Raw genomic sequence first — 23721 nt, 5'->3', positions numbered from 1 at the left:
CTCCACTATTGAAGACCTTGGAGATTTAATTCAATTGGAAATCACTGATCTGACAAGAACTTGCCATTTTACATTATTAGTCTCATACTAAAAACACGGAAAATTCACACCTTGTTGAAGAGACCTTGGGCGCGATTCTAAAAGGCTGCTTTCTTGTTTCTGACTTGCACCCATACTGACTCAGTAGACAATCCTCCTCAACTACCTTCTTTTCTGTAGCTGTGATGCACTCCCTAATTAACAGTGCCACACCTCATTCTTCTGAAAACATCTGAACCCCGGAATATCTAACAACCAATTCCTACCCCTCTGAAATCCATGTCTCCATAATGGCCACAACATCGTAATTTCAAGTACTGATCCATGCTCTAAATTCATCGGCCTTATTCCTGACACTCCTTGCTTTGAAACAAATACATTTTAACCCATTCCACTGAGTGGAACTTTGCCCTATCAACTGTCTATCCTTCCTCACAGACTCGCTGCATACTATTTCTACCTGTTCAACAGCTGCTCTATCCTCTGATCCATAGCTCTGGTTCCCATCCCCCTGCCAAACTAGTTTAAACCCTCCCAAAGAACTCTAGCAAACCTCCCACCCAGGATATTGGTGCCCCTCCAGTTTAGGTGCAATCCGTCCTTTATGTACAGGTCCCACCTTCCCCATAAGATATCCCAATGATCCACATATCTGAAGCCTTCCCTCCTGCACCAGCCCTGTAGCCACGTGTTCAGCTGCACTCACTCTCTGTTCCTTGCCTCACTTGCACGTGGCACCAGTAGCAATCCTGAGATCACTACTCTGCTTGTCCTGCTCTTTAGCTTTCAACCAACCTCCCTAAAATCACTTTTTAGATCCTCATCCCTTTTCTTAGCTATGTCGTTGGTGCCTGGTGCCTATGTGCACCATGACTTCTGGTTGTTCCCCCTTAAGAATCCTGTAGACTCAATCCGAGACATCCCTGGCTTTGGCACCCAGGAGGCAACAAACCTTCCGGGAGTCTCGTTCGCGACCACAGAATCTCCTATCCGTTCCCCTAACCATTGAGTCTCCGATCACTATTGCTTTTATATTCTCCCCGCTTCCCTTCTGAGCCACAGAACCAGGCTCAGTGCCAGAGACCTGGCATTGCCCCCAACAGCATCCAAAGCGGGATACTTGTTTTGAAGGGGAACGGCCACAAGGGATCCCTGCACTGTCTGCCCGTTCCTTTTCCTTCCCCCGACTGTAACCCAGCCATTCTTGTCCTGCGCCTTGGGTGTGGCTTCCTCCCTGTAAGGTGGGGTTACTATAGGGTGAAGATATGGACTTAAGTAGGAAGCTTTTTGCACTGTAAATTCTTAATATTCTTGGTCTTAAGAATCTACTAGTGGAATCTTATTACAGAATGTAAGGAATCAAAGATATATATTTATTACAAGTTCAATAGAATTATAGAATGGTTACATCTCAGGAGGTCATTTGGCCTGTCAAGCCTATGCTTGGGTCACTGCCAGATCAGATCAGCTAGGCCCGTTCTCCAGTCTCCTTCTGTGCTATTCTAAGGGTAACATTGTCAGTGCAGTCAAAATCAGTGAATGATTCCAAATCCAGCTGATCATTGTTCACGTTTTGACCAGCAGAGTGCTGCCACCATGGGTAGTAGTCAGATCAGGGCTGATGCATCTTTGTTAAACCCCAGAAGGGATCAGTGCTGGAAAGGATGTTGATGAACTAGCAAAGGGTTGTGCCTATGTATAAAAGATAAATGAATCAGACCTGTTTAGGTCCTACTTGCTAAGCTCCTATCGTATGGAGTCAAATGTGCCTTGAAATTGATGTAAGCGACCAATAATAGTTTTTATTATTCTCTGTGTTTATGGACTATGATGCTAAGTCCCAATATTCGATCATTGATGTACCTGTCTGGCATGTTGTCATTGTCTGTTGAGTAAAATCCAAGAATTGTACATGTGCACAGACTTTTCTCCAATCTAGAAACAGGGTTATTAACTAGTTTCCACGTAAGGTTTTGCTATCTTTGGCTTTCCAGATTAGAATTATTACTCCACAATTTTCTATTACCTTTTGTTCCCAATTATTGCATTTTAACTGAAGGATTTTAGTACATAATTCCTTTCAGCGGTCATTCCAAATATGCCGGGGAAGGTTCATCGAGGTACCTAATGGAGGTGTGTGCTTCCAAGATGGTTGGTGGATCATAGTTGATCTTAGCTTCTCGTGTGGCTTCATTTGCTGGTTCTCGCAATGTTTCTGAGATCCTTGTTAGAAGTTCAAGAGGATTGCAAAGCAGCTCTTCCATCTTTCCACTTGTTGCCCCGGTGGATAGCAATTGACCATTACTGTATCTGATTGGACCAGTTGACAATAACCACAACATTTACATTTCTTTTGTTACTTTCAGGTTACAATGGACTCAACACATGTCATCAATAACTTTTGGAACAGAAAGAGAAGGGAGAACACCAGACGAGACACAGTTTTGGCTCTCTTTGACCTTGATAACAACATTGGAAACCAGCAACTTTATGCTGAATATTTTGAAGCGTTATATTAGTTATAAGGCTGTGCCTCCTGCAGATAAAATATCAAAGGTCAGGTCACTTGGGGACAGCTCCTGTAACCAAGATGTCTTATTTGTGGACCACAGATATGCGATCAATGCCTTTATGAACACTGAACTTTCTTTTCCTTATACAAATTATTTTGAAGTCGGACAAACTATTATATTCCGACATGGGTGCATACATTGACAGGCATCAAACTTTACTTGAAGCAAGGATGTCATCCTTTTTGTGTCTTAACTCAACCTGACATATTACTGGGGTAGCGAACAACTGCTATCAATATTCAGAACAACAAGAGTGATCAGATTTTCTTTAATGTTGTCAAAGTAATTAGCAGCTGGAGTTCGTGTTTTTTATGTGAAGTATCTGACTGGGTTTTGCTTAAGCAACAGGGATTGACATTACAAAACCTTGCAGTACCAATCTTGCACTGTTTCCACCTTGTCTCTAATAATCTACTTTGAATAGTGACTAAATAGCCTTATGGTTGTGCTGCATTCTTATAACATAGTTTTCCAATGAGAAGGCAGCTTTTTACAATTGTGGTGCATCAAGATAATCCTGAACAAAATAATAGGAGGGCGGTTGCTTGCTTTATAGTTGTAAACACATTTATGGGAGTGGATTTTAAGGGTGATGGGGGAAACATATTCCCTATCCCTGTGATCAAAATGTTTGTGGCCAGCTTGCCCACCCAAAAACTGGCTTTCCTGGAGTGAAATAAATTATGCTAGAGGCAGCCACGTCTATGACTATAATTGATTCAGAGTGGGATTTTTGCTCCCATTTAGGAGGAAGTCCCACCCAAGAAAGGCAGTCCTGTAGAAGTGTCATTGACCTCAGACTTCTGCCTGGCAAAGGGGGTGTGATGGAGAATTTGTGTTTTAGATGCCGGGGAGGGATAGTGACGGCTTAAAGTGAAAGCATGCTTTGGAAGGGGGGAGTGGGGTGGGGAGGAGCTGCCTCCGACAGGTATAAGGGACCCCTTTTCCTGCCCGAGAGCAGCCTGCACAGTGATAGCTGCTGGGATAACTGCTTTACTTCCAACTTTCGTCACATGTAACACAGCAGCGGAAGTGGAATGAGGCCCTTAAGTGGTCACTAATTGGGCAGGCTGATGCCTTATCCACCCACCGTGGCATGGAACACAATTTGAAGGTTGACAGGAAGGACGCCCTTTTATTTTACGTGCCCCCCCCCCCTCAAGTACACTGGCTAGATCCATACAAATTAACCCATGATTACTAGTGACCTAGGAGGAATTGAAAATTAGGAGCTTGTGATGGAAATTAAACTCAGGCAAGTTACATTAGGCAGAAAACTGAAGCAGATCATGTTTTAAGTAATGCATGCGCACAATGTTCACCAGCAGCACTACTGTAGCTTCTACTGCTAAAGGTAATAGCTAATACAGCAAACACTTGGGACACTTGACTCATGAACAGAAGTGGCTATGGTAGAGTGGGTGTGTAGTTTTTGCCAGACATTCAAAGGACGGCGTTAGAACAGATACTCAAATATTTATGCAGTTTGATTCTAAAAAGCACCGACTTTATTAAAAACTTTTGGCAAGTTTTTTTTGGCAAATTGCAAATGACATCACAATACACCACTGTACAAAAACACTATAATTTACACAAGGCGCCATTGTCACAGAAATATCACATGGCCTTTCTGCATTCTTTTCACATGGGGTAGTTCATCTGAATTCCCAGAGTTGGACGATGCGAATAAGAAAAACGTTGATCATTAATGTAAATGATCGATGTATTTTTTACACAAAAATAGAAAATACTGGACAATCTGAGCAGATCTGACAGCATCTGTGGAGAGAAAAGAGAGCTAACGTTCCGAGTCTGGTTGACTCTTTGTCAAAGTTGTGTATCGTTTGTCACTGGTACAGCATACCAACTATTGTGCACAGTATTGCTCAATAGAATGATAGTACATTGGCCTTGGCTGAATCACCTTATTTGCACATACATTCACTGGATTCTCTCCAGCAGGATCCTCCATTTCACCGGCAGCACATTCACACCTGCGGATCTCCCAACGGTGTGGGGGGGTGCCCATGATGGGAAGCCCCATGGTGGGAAGCCCCCATGGTGGTTGCCGGGACAGAGAATCCCACTGCCGGCGGGGATGCGCCGCACCAGAAAACGGGTGCGGCGGGATGGTGAATCCCACCCATTATGTGTGTATATCCTAGTCCTTCTGTGGTTGACGCCACAAGTTAGCATGGTTCAGTCTTATCTTAAATGTTAATAAGAAATAAACAATGATTTGAAGCTATAATTGTGATTAATTTAAAAAAAAAAATCAAGATTAAAAGCCAGTTCCTATTTTTGAAGATTTGTAGGGTGGACTTTTGAGGGACTAATACCTGCACTAAAATCTGATTACTCAGAAAAATTGCACGCATCACTTAAAGTGATTTTGGTGTCGCCAATAGCAGCATGTTGACAATAGTTACGCTGTTCTTTAAAAAAATGCTGTCCATGAAGATGTTAATTGGAACAAATACAGTGACCAATCATTGATTACACTGTACTGTTCTGGTCACCGTATTATAAAAAGGATTATGAAGCCATTACTGGAAGGGTGCACAAAAGATTTAGAGGATACCAGAATTGCAAGACCATACCTCACAGGTCGAGACCCTTTGCTCTGGAAGCTAAGGCGGAGAGGTGACCCAACAGAAGTGTTTAATTGTATGAAATGTTTTGATGGGAGTAGCCACAGACAAGGATATTTCCATTTGTCGGGAGGAGCTAACCTGGAGGCCATCAGCGAGAGACAGTCACAGAGACATCAAAACAGGGGATTCAGGGTGAGAAATCTCGAGAGGGAATACCCGGCAGCATTGTGGCTTCACAGCGCCAGGGTCCCAGGTTCGATTCCCCGCTGGGTCACTGTCTGTGCGGAGTTTGCACGTTCCCCCCGTGTCTGCGTGGGTTTCCTCCCACAGTCCAAAGACATGCAGGTTAGATGGATTGGCCATGATAAATTGCCCTTAGTGACCAAAAAAGGTTAGGAAAGGGGTGGGGTTATTGGGTTGCAGGGATAGGGTGGAAGTGAGGGCTTAAATGGGTCGGTGCAGACTCGATGGGCTCCTTCTGCACTGTATGTTCTATGTAATGTGGAACTCTCCCCCTCAGGGGCATTCATGAGGGGGGGGGGACAAAAACAAAAGAGTGTGCGCGCAAGGGAATTGAGGGTTACAATGATATAGAGAGGGGCGGCAGGGCAGACAGTCAGCAGTGGTGTCTTACAGCGCCAAGGTCCCAGGTTCGATTCTGGCCTCGGTTGACTGTCTGCGGAGTCTGCACATTCTCCGTGTCGGCATGGGTTTCCTCCCAGTCCAGAAACGTGCAGGTTAGGTGGATTTGCCATGCTTAATTGCCCCTTAGTGTCCAAAGGTGTGGTAGTCAGCTGGGTCGTGGGGGGGGGGGAAGAGAGAGAGAGAGAAGGGGTGCTCTTTCAGAGGGTTGGTGCAGAGTGGATGGGCCGAATGGCCTCCTGAGTCTGCACTTTCTCCCCGTGTGTGCGTGGGTTTCCTCCGGGTGCTCCGGTTCCCTCCCACAAGTCCAAAGATTGCAGGTTAGGTGGATTTTGCTATGCTTAGTTGCCCCTTAGTGTCGAAAGGTGTGCAGGTCAGCTGGGTCACGGGGGAGGGAGAAGGGGTGTTCTTTCAGAGCGTAGTTTACAGAGTCGATGGGCCGAATGGCCTCCTCTGCCTTCTGTCCCCCACCCCCATCGTTCCGCTTGTCGATCCGAACGAGCGAACGGTCTTCTATCTGATGAACACCCGAGACATTCCGCGTTGACCACCAGGTCGGGGTGGGGTGAAGTCCACTTACCCTCAGCTGCGGCCTCCTCGCCTCAGCTCACAATGGCGGGGTTCCCTTGGTTACCGTCGCTAAGGAATGCCGCCGGCGCCCGGCATGCACCGGGCGACGGGGCGCAATGTGTCGCAAAGCCCAGCCTCCGATCGGCGGCAAGAAGCCGTAAAGCGGAATTCCGTCGCTGTTTTGGAGGGTGGGCGGGGAAGGAATAACAATAATAACAATAAAGCCAGGAGGGGAGGAGAGAGTGAGGGGAAAGTGACATTCATGTCGGAGGAATCAAATCATATTTAAATCTAAATCCGGCCGGTGGGCCTGTCTTGACCATTGCTCCTCCCTCCCCGCCGTAACAATGGAGGAGAACATGGAGGAGGACGCCAGCTACCAGCAGCTGATGATGGACGACCACAACCACAACAACTGGGAGGCCAACGCGGACGCTTATCATCGCCAACAACAGCAGCCCCATCACCACCACCATCACAACCATCATCGCCCCAGCAAGCCCGCTCTGCCCGAACCGGGGGGCACACCGCCGGCGGCCCGGGAGCCCAAAGAACTCCTCCCACACCCCATGTTTCTGAACGGGGAAGAGCGGGGACCGGCGGCGCACCGGGAGCCCGACACCGAGCCCATGGCCAGCAAAGTAACCCTCAACATCAACAGCTCGGCCTCCAAGTTCTGTAAGTCACGCAGGGGGAGATCTTGAGACGGATAAGCGCGTCCGACAGCCGATGGTTAAACCCGATAAGGATTTAATAGTTTTTAGATGGCCGTGCATGTGCGAAATTTCCGATTAATTCTGTCGGGGATCTGGATTTTGCGTGTTTGCCATGGCCCATGCCACCTTCCGTCTGCTCTACAAGGGGCTTTTAACCCAGTCTGACCATCAACTGCTGGTAAATGCACAACTGGGATAGACATGCAATTCAGCTGACAGGCCTAATCTACCAAATGCCACTCCTGAACCAGTGCAAATCCTAACAACAACCTATCAGAGTTCAAAAGCTAGAAGACCAATCGTTGATTTTATAGATTGTGGGGTTTTTTTTGTTAAAAAGTGTAATTAAGAGCATGTGTTTGGATGGCAATAAGAAAGCACACGGATTAATTTCACCAGAAGGAATTTTACCTCAATGAATGCTCGGAGGTCACCTGCAGTAGCCCGATTGTGTTCTCTGTAGCATTGATTTAGATATTCTGGACATGTTGGACTTGTCTCATTGACAACCAACAGTAAACCTAGGATAATTGATAACTGGGAGTTATTCAATAAATTGATTGTGTTAATGTAGTGTGAATGGTGTACCATTCTTTCAGGAGCATCAGGACAAGATTGAATACTGCCTTACGATCAATGTCAGATCAGACATTTGTTGAAATTGGTAGGATGATTTTTTTGTTTTCTTAATATTTTGAGTGAACTGTGTTGTGAATAATAGCAATAGCATGGAATAGAACCTGGAATTAATGGGAAGACTTGATCATATTAAGATGATTATTCCGATGTTTGGGTGCTACTGATTAACTGTGAGTGTACAATACTGTATACTCTTGGCTCAACCTATTTAAACATGAATTATTGCAGTTTCTTAAAAAAGCAATGTAAAATAAATGTCTGAGCACTCCATTCTCTGAATAACTGAAAATGGGAAGTTCAGAAAATAAATAGTTCCAAAACAGATAGCAGTGTGCCACTGCAGCACTCCTGATATTTCAGTCTGCATCTGCAAAATCCGTTGTGGTGCTGAGCCATACAGAGCTGGAGGATTTTGGGCTTGATCCCGATGTTGTGCTGAATTTGGCTCTGATCTCCCAGAGCAGTGGTGCTATCACCTGTTTAGGTATTATGTTACCAGAGGATAAGAGTTACTGGGAAGAGAAAAGCTGGCTGGGCCCTCTGCTTTTGATTGCTATCCAGTGATGCTCTGCTAGCAATTACACATGGGCAGACCTTCATCAGGATTTTGCTTTGAAGTGGTGTGATGCTCGCTGCCTATGGTCTTTTGTGAAGAAGGACTGTTTGGATGGCCTGCTGAATCATACTACAGCACTGATCAGAGTATTGATGAGGTGAATGGAGCAAATTGGTAAAGAGAGAGCAACATGTGATTGGAAGTTACTTTGTGATCTGGTAAAAAGTGGTCATAGTATCCCTCCATGCCATTAAATTCTTCTGCATGCATTAGGATAAATTTTGTAGAACTAGTTGAAATAACCCATTTGTCTTGAAGTCTTTTAAAACAGATCTATGACTCTCTTTGACCAACATAACTTATTTACGTAGTGGTTTAGTCCCTGCAACAACTAAATTTACAAAATAGGCAACTAATGTGGTTACCGTGTCCAAAAATGAAATCCAGTTTTGCAGCAGTGTAAGAAAGAGAGAAATTGTATTTTATTTGGATGAAATTTTAACTATTTATATAGCAGAATTCATGACCTCCGGAGTTTTCAAAATGCTGTATGAGCCACTTTGAAAGTGTGGTCACTGTTGTAACGTGGAGACATGGCAGCTTGTTTGTACACGGGGTTCTGCAAACAACAATGAAATATTTTTTTTGTAAGTTTAGAGTACCCAATTATTTTTCTTTTCCAATTAAGGGGCAATTTAGTGTGCCAATCCACCTAATCCGCACATCTTAGGGTTGAGGGGGTGAAACCCACGCAGACATGGGAAAATGCAAACTCCACACGGACAGTGACCCAGGGCTAGGATTCAAACCCGGGTCCTCAGCGCTGCAGTCCCAGTGCTAACCACTGCGCCACATGCTGCCCCGCCAACAATGACATAATGACCAAATAATCTGTGTTGGTTGGGGAGGTAAACATTGGCCAGAACACAAGGGTGAACTCCTCTGCCACCCTTTGAAATAGTGTGTGCAATTTTTTATGTCCACTTGAGAACGTGCACCAGGCCAGAGTTTAGTCTACCTTATGTAAAAGATGGCAGGTCTGACTGTGCAGCATCCCCTCAGTACAGCACAGAAGTGTCAACTTGGATTATGTACTCCACTGTCTAGAATGGGATTTGAACCCACAACCTTCTGACTCCGACGTGGGAGTACTAGTTCAAGGTTTGAAGGGACCATTTGTTTGGGATTAATTCAGTCCTTGAAATGTTCTGAAGTTCTTAGCAGTGACCGGACAGAAGAAAATATTTTGTACAGATAAAGTGTGTTCTCTGCTGGGTGCACCCTGATTGAATATTTAAAAAGTTGCCCAGTCACCATGAATTAAAACATTTGTGTCGCTTTCCTGCATTTCTTGATTTTTTTTTTTCTTTTGGAAGTTTGGTTCCAAAAGTTTGCTTTGCATTTGCTACAAGGAGATTTTTTTTTTGTCCTTGAAAGAGTAAAATCACTGTTTTTTTAGTATGCTATGGGCTTTGAAGTATGTTACATCAAGTATTTTTATGGATAGTGAAGAGCAGAAGACCGCTGTCCACCGTGGTATATAAAAACATTGAACTTTTTGATGGTCTTCTATTGTAGAGCACTTGAAGTAGGGACAGGACAGCTGACTGCCTGTTTACCTCTGCAAAACTAAATGATATGTGGTTTGAAATATGTGATTGGAGAGGAAGTAAATATAAAAGGAAAGTGTTGGCTAAATGTGACTCATCACTTGTGATTCTGCAAATGACTTCTACTCATTTCTGTCCACCTGTGTATTTGTGTTCCTTTAGCATTACCTGTCGGTAGTTGGTAGCTGCTTCATTTTTAAAAAATCATTTACTGTTGAGTGCCTTTTCCATTATTTTAATAGTTTCTTTTTGTTTTGGTTCTGGTGTTGGAGCTTGGGGAGGAAGACAACTGGTAAAGAAAAGAATTACAAAGGAGAGAAGGTGGATCTGATGGTAAGGAAATGGAAAACAAGGAGTCAAGCAGGGACATGATGCAGGGAAAAAGTAATGCTGGGGCTGAAGCTAGGTGGATGGGAAGAATGGGGCAGTGGTGAGGATGAATTGTGGAGGTGACAGGAGAATAGATTAGGAACTTGGAGGAGTGGGGTACATGGAAAATGAAGTGAGGAAAAGTCGATTTGAAAAATGACGGAAAGTAGGCTAAAAATCATAATATCTACACTTTTTCTGTCATTGTGCAATTGAATATCTGGGTCTGATTTGGTATGTCATCTTGCTGGACCACATAAAGCAATTGGGTCCTGCACTTGTCTGCCAAAACCGCTCATGCGAGGTTTCTTTTCTCTACTGTAAACCCTCGTCTTAAATGGTTCACCCTCCCCTCCAACATGTCCGAGCTTAGGGATTTTCTTGTCAGTAAGTTTGAGATCATCCAACCAGCTGCCTCTGCCATGTACACAGGATAACATTGGATTTGTGGCATTCAGCCCAACCAGCACAAGCTAGTGTTTATCCTCCAATTGAACCTCCTCCTATTATCTAATGAACAGAAATGTTCTCTGACTACATGTTGAGAAGATCAAAATCATTGTCTGTGGTCCCTACCACAAACTCCATTCCCTCGGCGCCATCCCTCTTCTTGTAACTGACCCCAGAAATGTTGAAAACCTGGTGTCGTATTTGGCTCCGAGATGAGCTTCTGACCATATATCCACACCATCACTAAGACTGACTATTTCCATCTCCGTAACCGTGCCCAACTTTGCAGCTGCCTTACTCATTTACTGAAACCTCTCATCCTCCACTGTCCGTTTTCTCTAGTACCTCTTTTTTTTTTTAATATGGTTTGGTGTAAGACTGTTTGATAATGCTTCTGTGAAGCACCTTGAGAAGTTTTACTATATTAAAGGTGCTATATAAAACCATATTTTTGTTGTTATAATGTCCTCAGGCTGGTTAAGTTTAATCTCCTTGAGCGTGAACCAGTAAGCAATAAATCTTCAAGGCCACGTTCGCACATCTTTACATTCTTACTGGCACAATACTTTGAATAATGTGTGTATGTATATCCATTTTCACTTCTGATGGAGTACATGTACATAGACTCTTCATATGTGAGATGGAATGCAATGACAACTTGCAAAGGTGATGTTAGATCATGTGCAATTTTCACACTTTTATCCGTTGTCTGTGTCTTGGTGATGAATTTGTTATTGTGGTTGCCAAGTAAATACTTGTTAATTAATTGTGCAGTGATTTATTGTTGCACAACACTGGATGAATGTGAAACAGTTGTTTTTAGTTTAAACATTGTTCCCACCAAATGCATAAACTATGTACGTCTAGAGTTCAGAAGATGAAGAAGAATATATAGTTGGTCATGGCTGCCAGATGTGAAGTCACTTGCATTTACGCAGCGCTTTTTGAGTAGAAAAATGGCACACAGTGATTCATCGAAACATAATCAGTAAATATTAAGATCGACCCAGCTGAGACTTAAAAGAAGAGAATGAGATCCTTCGGGTGATTGAGTTTTTAGAGCTTGGGATAGATGAAATAGGTTTTCCTGTACAACGTTTGCTCTTTCCTACATATTCTGTGCATTAGACAAGTATAATATACTTCATTTGAAATATTGTGACTGAAGATGGGGATGCACTTGCAGCCAGTTTGATATTTTGCCTGAGAGGTTGTGTTCATGGCTAGTATTGTGTTCATGCCCACAAGCATCCAGTTAATTTAGTCATCTCTCTGTAAGAAAGATGAGAAGAAAATATGACTGAAACTAATATGCTCCCATATTAGTTATGTTAATGTGAAACAAGACATTCTCTTTGCTGGTTCCAGCAAAACATTCCATAGTAACAATCTGGAAACCCTGCTTCAAAAAGAAAAATCAGATGGTTGTGGCCACTTTGATCTATGTGCGGGGACGATTAGTGTGTTTGGAGCTGTTTGAGATGGTCCCATTTTAAAACTTGTGTCTTGTCACTTGGTGGCAGGAAGAAATTTGAATGTCGAAGTTACGATACGTGAAGATTACTTTTTATCGAAAAAACAGCTGTGAAACTTAAGTCTATTGTCAGGAAGATGTTCAGATTTCAAAATAGTGTCTTTTAATGCACTGGCTGGAAATTTAGACTTGAACTTTCAAGGACAAACTTTAAAAGGAAGACTGGAATGACAGCCAAAAGAATGGCTGGCCCAATTTGCTATGCAGTCCACATTCCACTTCATTAGGATGGAGATGTAAGCTTTATAAAAACCCCACTCTGGGCAATAAACCCTTGAGAAAGAAATGTGAAAGAGCCTATCTTCATTGTCATTAACGAGGCCTTAGGAAAAGAACCGAGGTTCAACTGTTGGAGATGGCGTGTTAAATCTAATCACTCGGGTCATAAGACATAGGAGCAGAATTAGACCACTTGGCCCATTGAGTCAGCTGCACCATTCAATCATGGCTGATATTTTTCTCATCCCCATTCTCCTGCCTTCTCCCCATAACCTCTGATCCCCTTATTAATCAAGAAGCTATCTATCTCTGTTGTAAAGACACTCAGTGATTTGGCCTCCACAGGCTTCTGTGGCAAAGAGTTCCACAGATTTACCACCCTGGTTGAAGAAATTCCTCCTCATCTCTGTTTTTAATGATCGTCTCTTTAGTCTGAGATTGTGTCCTCTGGTTCTAGTTTTTCCTACAAGTGGAAACATCCTCTCTGCGTCCACTCTACCCAGGCCTTGCAATATCCTCTAAGTTTTAGTAAGATCCCCCTCATCTTTCTAAACTCTAATGAGTACAGACCCAGAGTCCTCAACTGTTCCTCCTACAACAAGCTCTTCATTCCAGGGATCATTCTTATGAATCTCCTCTGGACCCTTTCCAAGGCCAGCGCATCCTTCCTTAGATACGGGGCCCAAAACTGCTCACAATACTCCAAATGGGATCTGATCAGTGCCTTATATAGTCTCAGAAGTACATCCCTGGTCTTGTGTTCTAGCCCTCTTGACATGAATGCTAACATTGTATTTGCCTTCCTGACTGCCGACTGAACCTGCACATAAGAGAATCATGAACAAGGACTCCCAAGTCCCTTTGTGCTTCTGATTTCCTAAGCATTTCCCCATTTAGAAAATAGTCTGTGCCTCCATTTCTCCTTCCAAAGTGCATAGCCTCATACGTTTCCACATTGTATTCCATCTGCCACTTCTTTGCCCACTCTCCTGGCCTGGCCAAGTCCATCTGCAGCCCACCTGCTTCCTCAATACTACCTGTCCCTCTACAGATCTTTGTATCATCTGCAAACTTAGTAATAGTTCCTTCTTCCAGATCATTAATGTATATTGTGAATAGTTGTGGCCCCAGCACTGGCCCCTGAGGCACACCACTTGTCACCGGCTGCCATCCTGAAAAAGACTGCCTTCTGCCAGTCAACCAATCCTCTATCCATGCCAAGATCTTACTCTTAAACACATGGGCTCTTAACTTATTTAACAGTCTCCTATGCGGCACTTTGTCAAAGGCTTTCTGGAAATCTAAATAAATCACATTCACTAGTTCTCCTTTGTCTAACTTTCTTGTTACTTACTCAAAGAACTCTAGATTTGTCAGAGATAACCTCCCCTGGACGAAGCCGCACTGACTCAGTCCTATTTTATCATGCACTTCCAAGTACTCCGCGATTTCATCTTTAATAATGGACTCTAAAATCTTACCAATGATTGAAGTCCGGCTAACCGGCCTATAATTTCCCGTCTTCTGCCTCCTCCCTTCTTAAACAGCGGTGTTATATTAGCCACTTTCCAGTCCTCTGCGACCTCGTGGTTCCTGAAAGGTCACCACCAATGCCTCCACAATCTCCTCAGCTATTTCTTTTAGAATCCTGGGGTGTAGTCCATCCGGTCTAGGTGATTTATCCACCTTGAGACCTTTCATTTTCCCAGAACCTTCTCCTTAGTGATGGCCACTGCACTCTCCTCTTCCCCTGATTCTCCTGGAGCTGTGGCATCCTACTGGTGTCTTCCACCATGAAGACTGATGCAAAGTAACTACCTCAGTTACTCTGCCATTTCTTTGTTTCCTATTATTACTTCTCCAGCCACATTTTCCAGCGGTCCAATGTCTATTTTTGCCTCTCTCTTACCTTTTATATATTGAAAAAAACTCTTCCTATCTTATTTTATATTACTAGCTAGCTTGCACTCATATTTCATCTTCTCCCCCTTCTTGCTATTTTAGTTGTCCTCTGCTCGCTTTTAAAGGCTTCCCAATCCTCTGGCTTCCCACTAATCCTCACCACTTTGTATGCTTTTTCTTTTGCTCTTATGCTGTCCTTGACTTTCCTCATCAGCCATGGATCCCTTAGCATATTTCCTCCTCCTTGGGATGAATTTGTGTTGTGCTTCCCGAATAACCCCCCAAAACTCCTGCCATTGCTGTTCCACTGTCTTCCCTGCTAGGCTCCTTTTCCAATCAACTCTGTCCAGCTCTGTCCTCATGCCTTTGTAGCCACCCTTATTTAATTGTAATGTCGTTACATCTGATTGCAGCTTTCCCTCTCAAACTGCAGGGTAAATTCTATCATATTGTGGTCACTGCTCCCTAAGGGCTCCTTCACCTTAAGTTCCCTAATCTAGTCTGCCTCATTACACATCACCAAATTCAGAATTGCCTGTTCCCTGGTAGGCTTTGTCACAAGCCTAAGGTAACTTTGCAGACATGAGCTAATCAAGCTACCTTTTGGAATACACAGACAGCAGCCTTATTTGGATTTCACTCCTGGCAGTGGAGAGAGCAAGTTACACGAGCAGCAAACCCCTTTTGTGTGTATAGAGAAAATACGTTTTTGAGGCTGATGAACTTAGCACAAGGTGCTGAAGCTGTTAAGCTTTGCTCACTCTCCACCCTTCCCACCCAGCCTTGTGTACTATTTTCTGATTGAGACCAATCAGAGGCATACCTACTGACCTTTTAAAAACAGAAATTCTGTTTAATATCACTGTTTCCAGAGGAACAACCAAATTAACCAGCTGCAATTTTAAATCGAAACATCAGGACCACTGAAAGACCAACAGAGTCACTGACTGTTCACTGACTGTATTACTTTCACGCATGGTCTTTAATTTTATCAACCTATCCTTCCTCACTCTATAATTTGTGTGAGTGGATCCTCCAAATGCGTGTGTGCATGTGGAAGTTGGTGTGTATTTTGTTATTTTACCCAAGTTGGAGTAAATACAATAAAACTAATGTCTTTCTCTCCTGTCTGATTCTTTTATGATCACAATGTGTAACAGTTAACCACTTACAGAAATGGCATGTGTATATATATCCTTTTAAATTAAAAGGGCTGGTACAGTCAAACTAAGAGTGGGAAAAAAAAGGGAGCCTTTCAACCCCTGCTCACCTGGTCATAACATACATTAGTGCTGCAAAGGTGTACAGTCTGTCAACAAGCTCGAAAACAGAAAGAATGGTATAGGTTTCATCCCTGTGCTGCCTCTTTGAAAGATGTCCAATTAATTTTTGAAAGTTCTGATTGAATCTGCTTTCAGCACTCTTTCAGGCATTCCAGATCATCATTTGTGTAATTTTTCTACCGCTCTTGTTGCCTCTGGCTCTTTTATCAATTGCTTTGGTTACTGAGCCATCTTCCAGTGGAAACAATTTTTAAACATTTTTTTTCTTTTCTCTGTGAAAGCACTTCTGATTTTAATTGCCTCAATTAATTGTCCCTTTAACCTTCTCTGAAGGAGAACACCACAGTTTCTCTCATCCATGTAACTGTAGTCTTTCGTGCCTGGTAACATTTTAATAAACCTCCTCACCACCCTCTTTACGGGCGGTACGGTAGCACAGTGGTTAGCACTGTTGTTTCACAGCGCCAGGGTCCCAGGTTCGATTGCCGGCTTGGGTCACTGTCTGTGCGGTGTCTGCATGTTCTCCCCGTGTGTGCGTGGGTTTCCTCCGGGTGCTCCGGTTTCCACCCACAAGTCCTGAAAGATGTAATTTGGGCATTCTTAATTCTCCCTTTGTACCCGAGCAGGCACTGGACTAGGGGATTTTCACAGTAACTTCATTGCAGTGTTAATGTAAGCCTACTTGTGACAATAATAAAGATTATTATTATATGGTCATGATATCCTTCCAAAAATGTGGTGCCCCAAGTCCAGCATGGGTCCCACCTGTGTTTTTAGGAGTTAGTGTAACTTCTTGACCTTTTGGCTTTATAAATGGATGGTAATGAGCAATGATCCCACGTTTTATGTTTCCAAATATTTCTTGCGTTACCAATATTTGCATCTTAAATCAAATGTCACTTGGAACTTTTGTTCCTATTTCCCACTGCATTGTTTTGGTGGAGTTTGTATAATGGTAGACTAAGTCGTGGAGTACACTTTGTGAAAGTGTCTTAATAGAGGCTTATTGATAGTTTAACGTAGATTTACACACTGTTCCGTGTATGCCATTTTTGCAGAATTCATGGGGAATTATACCATTAACTCACTATGGGATAACTGGCTGGAATAAACTATGATAGAGATGGCCTGATTTCAGTTTGTCAAAAGCTTGATTTGTGTGCTGGACCTTTCATCTCTGTACAGTATTTCACTATTAGTCAGATTTTTATCAATTGTAATTCTGATACAGTAGCCAGCTAAGATTCGTTTTGAGCAATTGGTGGTTACAACAAGTGAATAAAATACCGACTGTCGGGCATCATTGAATTTTGAATGCTGGGTTATTTATTTTTTTAAATTTAGAAATGAAAACATTTATTTGGGCTTTAAGGAGCCCTGTCCCTTTTCACAGTTCACCTTTGTCTATCCATCTTCCCAACTTATCCTTCAATACCTTGTTTTTCACCAGAAACGCATCAAATTCCACAACTGCCACCCTCTGGGTGAAAACATTCCACTTCGTATTGTTAACTTGCTAATTTGTAGCTTGGATTGCTGTGGAGGCAGTTCAAAACAGATTGGGCAGAAAGACTGAAGAAGAAACATGTTTTTGATTTTCAGTTCTGGAAGGAGGCAGGAAAGACACAGGAGGGGTGACATGATGAACTCCATGGGTCCAGGTTGATTTGGTGATTAAACCTGTATCAGTTTTTGTGACTGTCCTTTTATCGTGTCATTGCTCCTAATTTCTCACTACCCTCCTCACCTCAGTTTACATTTTCTTGTTAGATAGATGCTACTTATGTAGATTACGCTTTTTACATGAAAACGTTACTTTCTCACACCATTCACAAATGGGATTTTGGAAATTGCATACAGGGAACCTAGAAATATAGGAAATAGGGTCAGGAATACGTCATTCAGCCCTTTGAGCCTTCTCCGCCATTCAGTATGATTACGGCTGATCTTCTATCTCTACGCTATGTTCCCGTGCTCTCCCCTTACCCCTTGAAGCTGTTAGAGTCTAGAAATCTATCTTTCCTTCCTGAATGAATATATTCAGTGATTTGGCTTCCAGCGCCTTCTGTGGTAGAGAATTCCACAGGTTCACCACCCGCTCTGAGTGAAGAAAGTTTCTCCTCATCTCAGTCTTAAATGGCCTATCCTGTATCTTGAGACAGTGACCCTTTGGTTTAGACCCCCAGCCAGAGGAAATAAAATCTACAGCAAAATATAGATAGATTGGAGAGTTGGGCAGAGAAATGGCAGATTGAGTTCAATCCAGGCAAATGCGAGGTGATGCATTTTGGAAGATCTAATTCAAGAGCGGACTATACGGTCAATGGAAGAGTCCTGGGGAAAATTGATGTCCAGAGAAATCTGGGAGTTCAGGTCCATTGTACCCTGAAGGTGGCAACGCAGGTCGATAGAGTGGTCAAGAAGGCATACAGCATGCTTGCCTTCATTGGACGGGGTATTGAGTACAAGAGTCGGCAGGTCATGTTACAGTTGTATAGGAATTTAGTTAGGCCACATTTGGAATACTGCGTGCAGTTCTGGTCGCCACATTACCAGAAGGATGTGGATGCTTTAGAGAGGGTGCAGAGGAGGTTAACCAGGATGTTGCCTGGTATGGAGGGTGCTAGCTATGAAGAAAGGTTGAGTAGATTAGGATTGTTTTTGTTGGAAAGATGGAGGTTGAGGGGGGACCTGATTGAGGTCTACAAAATTATGAGAGGTATGGACAGGGTGGATAGCAACAAGCTTTTTCCAAGAGTGGGGGTGTCAATTACAAGGGGTCACGATTTCAAGGTGAGAGGGGGAAAGTTTAAGGGAAATGTGCATGGAAAGTTTTTTGCGCAGAGGGTGGTGGGTGCCTGGAACGTCCTGCCAGCGGAGGTGGTAGAGGCAGGCACAATAGCATCATTTAAGATGCATCTAGACAGATATATGAACAGGCGGGGAACAGAGGGAAGTAGATCCTTGGAAAATAGAAGACAGGTTTAGATAAAGGATCTGGACCGGCGCAGGCTGGGAGGGCCGAAGGGGCCTGTTCCTGTGCTGTAATTTTCTTTGTTCTTTGTTTTGCATGCAGTCTGTCCAGCCCTGTCTGAATTTTATACGTTTCAATGCGATGCCTTCTCTTGTTGGGTGGGATGCTCCACCCCTTTTTCGGCAAGTGGGAAAACCGTTCGGGGTCGGGAAACCAACAGGAGTCCTCAAACAGCTTTTCAATTGGTGGGATTCCACCCCCCACCCGCTCCCCCCAATGACGTAATAGTGTTCCCAGGTCGGAATCCATTACCATACACTTAAATATCATTAGTGGGCTCCCCCGCTACCAGCGTAATGCCATGTTGGGGATTTACAACAGTTTTTGACAAACGGGGACCCAACGTACCCCGATGCTGGGTCTGTACAGGTGTGTTTTCCCGTGTTGATGGGGGAGGGTGCGGTTTCTTGTGTCCGTTGATGGGGGGCGGTTTTCTGTGTCCATGGGGGAATCCATTAAAAAAAATTTTTTTAAGATCGGGGCACCTTATAAAAAGAAACTTGGAAATATTACAGTTGGTTCCCTCATCCAAATCATTATTATATATTGTGAATAGCTGGAACCCAAGTGCTGATCCCTGCAGGGCCCCACCATTAACTGCCTGCCACTCCGAAAAAGACCCATTTGTTCCTACTCTGTTTCCTGTCTGCAAACCAATTCTCGATCCATGCCAATACATTACCCCAAATTTCATGTACTTTAATTTTGCATACTAACCTCTCATATTTATCAAAAGCTTTCTGAAAATCCAAATACACCCCATTCATTGGTTCTCCCTTATCTATTATGTTAGTTATATAACTCCAGTAGGTTTGTCAAACATGATTTCCCTTTAATAAATCCATGTTGACAGTCTAAACCCATTGATATTTTCTAAGTGTTCTGTTATCAAATCCTTTACAATAGACACTCTCATTTTCTCTACTACTGATATTAGGTTAACAAGTCTGTAATTCCCTGTTTTCTCCCTCTTTTAAATATGAGATTATATTTCCCACCCTCAAATCTGCTGGGACTGTTCAATAATCTACAGAAATTTGGAAGGTGATTACCAATGCATTCACTATTTCCATGGCCTTTAGTACCCTGGGATGTAAGTTATCAGGCCCTGGGGACTTATCGGCTTTCAGTCCCATTAATTTCTCCAACATTATTTCTTTAGTAATACTAATTTCCTTTAATTTCTCCTTCTAATTAGACCCTTGGTTTCCGAGCATTTCAGGAAGTTATTTGTGTCAGGAAGACAGAACTGAAGTAGTTTAATTGCTCTTCCATTTTCTTGTTCTCTGTTATACAGACTGTAAGGGACCGACATTTGTCATCTTTAACCTTTTTTCTTTTAAACCTTTTCTTTTTACAGACGCGTTGAAGCTTTTACAGTCTGCTTTTATGTTCCTTGTAACTTTAATCTCCTATTCCATTTTCTCACTCTGAATCTCTTTGTCCTCCTTTGCTGAATTCTAAACTACTCCTAATTCTCAGGATTGCTACTTTTTCTAGCAAATTTTATGACTGCTCTTTGGTTCTAATACTACCCTTAATTTCTTTTGTTAGCCATGGTGGGCCACATTTCTTTGTGTTTGAGTTAGAAGGGAATGTATAACTGTTGCAACACATACATTCTTTCCTCAAGTATTGGCCATTGCCTATCCACCATGATGCATTTTAATGGAAGTTTCCCAATCTCGCTCAGCCAATTCACAGCTCATATCTTCGTAGCTTCCTTTGTTTAGATTTAGAACCCTAGTTTCGAATCGGATTTCTTCACTTTCACTTTCTATCTTAAGAATTCTATCATGTTATGGTCACTGTAACCTAAGGGACCCTGCACAGCAAAGATTATGAATTAGCCCCTTCTCATTGCACAATACCAAATCTAGGATAGCATGTTCCAGCGAAGGGTCCATGACTCAAAACGTTAACTCTGTTTCTCTCCTGATAAGAAGCTGGCAGGCCAGCTGAGATTTTCCAGCTTTCTCTGTTCTTGTCCCACTAATTTGTACTGCCTCTTGTTGCTTCTTTGTTCCAACCAGACACATTCTACACCTGGATTTTCTGAGCCAATATTTCCATTCACTATTGCATTGATTTAATCCTTAACTAAGAACACCATCCCATCTCCTTTTCCTTTTTGCCTGACCTTCCTAAATATCGAGTACCCTTGGATAATCAGTTCCCAGCCCTGGTCATCCTGCAGCCACATCTTTGTAATTGCAATCTATTTGCACTGTTAAATTTGTCTACCTTATTGCATTCAGATAAAGTGCCTTTAGACTTGGCTTTTTAACATTTTTACGCATTTCTTTTATACTATGGCTCTATTTGCCGCGAACCCTTGTTTCGTCTGCTTACCACTTTTGCATTCTACTTTTCTAACTTTCATTTCTATCTTTGTTTCCTCCTCTTGTGTCATCCTGCTTAGGTTTCCATCCCCCTGCCGCTCTAGTTTCAACCCTTCCCAACAGTGCTAGTGAGTATCCCCTGAGTGAATACTGGTCCGGTCCTGCTGCGGTGCAACACATCCAGCTTGTACAGACCCCATCTTCTCCAGAATCAGTCCCAATGCCCAAGAGATCTAAATCCCTTCTGCCTCCACGCATTCATCTGGCCTATTCTCCTATTCTTGATCTTTCTAGTCTGTCACTGGGACTAATCCTGAGGTTATTATCTTTTGAGGTCCTGCTTTTTAATTTATTTCCCAGTTCCCTATATTCCCCTTTCAGGACCTCATTCCTCCTTTTACCTACATAATTGGTGCCAATATAGACCACAATATGGCTGTTCACATATCACTATTGCTACCTCACTTTTCTTCCCCCCCCCCCCCCCCTGGCCCCCAGTGAAGCTGAGTCACTTGTAGTGCCATGGATCTGGCTCTTGCTGCGTTCCTCTGAGAAACCATCTCTGCAAGCAGTATGCAAAATATAAACTGTTCGAAATAGAGATTTGTAGGGACACCTCCTGCACACTGGAAGTGTCCCTGACTTCCAACATCTCACAGGAGGAGCATTCCATGTGGCCAAGCTTATGATTTTCATTTTAAACTACCTTTATTACCTCTAGAGAATTTTAAAGGCCGTAGGAATACTCACTTGATCTTTCTTAGCAAGACCGCTTTTCTTTTTGAGGAAAGGTAGAAAATGAAAAGACTACCTCTTTCTCCTCTTCTCTGAACTCCCCCAGTCACAAAACTCCAACTTACTCACTCTAAAACAGCCCAAAGCAGCATTTGAGTTCAGACAATTTAATTTTTGTAGTTTTTTAATACGTACATCATACATCAGTGTATTATAGGTCCCCAAAGGATTAGTGGGAAATGGAGGACCAGATATGTAGACAATTTACTGAAGTGTGTAAGAATAATAATTGGTAATTATACTAGGGGATTTCTACTTCCTCAACATAAATTGGGATAGTCATCATGCAAAGGGTGTAGAGGGGGCGGATTTCTTAAAATGTATTCGGGGGTTTTTTGTATCAATATGTAGAAGACCCAACAGGCGATGGAGCAGTGCTGATCCTGGGAAACAAAGCCCGATAACTTGGTAATGGGGGAGCATTTTAGTGATAACGGCCACAACATGGTACGGTTCAGGTTTGTCATCGTGAGCGAACAAGATAATCTGCAAAAGTCAGTTTTGGATTAGGGCAAGGCAGATTTTACTAAAACAAGGCAGGATCTGACCAAAGTTGACTGGGAACCATTTCTTGCGTGAAAATCTACAGAGGAGCAGTGGAGGACATTTAAAAAGTAAGTGGGGAGAGTACAGGTCCAACATGTTCTCCATAGAGAGAAATGCAGGAGCAATACGTTGCAGGGAATCCTGGATGTCTAGGACAATCCAGGACTGGGTATGGAGGAGGAGAAAGGCTTTTAGCAAGTCCAAGGGGAGAAATTTAACTGCAGCCATGGATGATTATAGGAAGTGCAAGAGGGAACTTAAGAAAGCAATTAGATGAGCAACAAGGAGGACAGCACGGTGGCGCAGTGGTTAGCATTGCTGCCTCACGGCGCCGAGGTCCCAGGTTCGATCCCGGCTCTGGGCCACTGTTCATGTGGAGTTTGTACATTCTCCCCGTGTTTGCGTGGGTTTCGCCCCCACAACCCAAAGATGTGCAGGCTAGGTGGATTGGCCACGCTAAATTTCCCCATAATTGGAAAAAATAAATTGGGTACTCCAAAATTATTTTTTTTTTAAAAAAGAACAACAAGGGGACATGAAAAAGGACTGTGTGCGGCACAGTAGCACAGTGGTTAGCATGTTGCTTCACAGCGCCAGGGTCCCAGGTTCGATTCCCGACTTGGGTCACTGTCTGTATGGAGTCTACACATTGTGCCCGTGTCTGTCTGGGTTTCCTCTGGGTGCTCCGGTTTTCTCCCACAAGTCCCAAAGGACGTGCTGTTAGGTAATTTGGACATTCTGAATTCTCCCTCAGTGTACCCGAACAGTGTGGCGACTAGAGGCTTTTCACAGTAACTTCATTGCCGTGTTATTGTAAGCCTATTATTATTAATAAGATTAAGTTTCATTCTAAGATATTCTATAAGTGTATTAAGGGGAAGAGGTTAACCAGGGAAAGAGCAGGGCCCATTTGAGACCAAGGGACAATCTGTGTGAAGCTGCAGGACATTGCTAGGGTGTTAAATGAAAACCTCTCATTGGTCTTCACTCAGAAAAAGGAGGACGCAGGTACAGATTTCAGGAAATGACTGAGGACCTTGAGCAGTTTGACATGGAAAGGGAGGAGGTATTGAAGGTTTTGAAAATAGCCTTAAAAATAGACAAGTCTCCAGGCCCGGATGAATTGCATCCCAGGCTGCTGTGGGAGGCGAGGCAAGAAATTGCAGGAGCTCTGGTGCAAGTTGCTAATTCCTCTCTGGCCACGTGGGGAAGTGCGAGAGGACTGGAGAACAGTTAATGTTATTCTACTTTTCAAGAACGGGGTAGAGATAAGCCAGGGAATTACAGACCAGTGAGTCCACTCCTACT

At 43.2% G+C, this 23721-nt stretch overlaps 1 protein-coding gene and 1 long non-coding RNA gene across 2 annotated transcripts in view; one reads left to right on the top strand and one right to left on the bottom strand.

The window, feature by feature from the left end:
• Positions 1-4097: 4097 nt before the first annotated feature.
• Positions 4098-6546, bottom strand: LOC140393242 (uncharacterized). The gene is made up of 2 exons (XR_011935555.1): positions 6429-6546; positions 4098-4391 (listed from the first exon to the last, which is right to left on the bottom strand). It is a non-coding gene; the product is annotated as an uncharacterized lncRNA (long non-coding RNA).
• Positions 6547-6617: 71 nt separating this feature from the next.
• cacul1 (CDK2 associated cullin domain 1) overlaps positions 6618-23721 on the top strand; it is a 107288-nt gene continuing 90184 nt past the window's right edge. Inside the window, exon 1 of the mRNA XM_072479500.1 lies at positions 6618-7096. Within this exon, the coding sequence (XP_072335601.1) occupies positions 6766-7096 (331 nt within the window). The 5' untranslated portion in view covers positions 6618-6765. The remainder of the gene's footprint in view (positions 7097-23721) is intronic.

This window comes from Scyliorhinus torazame, chromosome 16, assembly GCF_047496885.1.
Source record: "Scyliorhinus torazame isolate Kashiwa2021f chromosome 16, sScyTor2.1, whole genome shotgun sequence".
Taxonomy (NCBI): Eukaryota; Metazoa; Chordata; class Chondrichthyes; order Carcharhiniformes; family Scyliorhinidae; genus Scyliorhinus; species Scyliorhinus torazame.
This window is presented reverse-complemented; position numbering and strand designations above follow the sequence as displayed.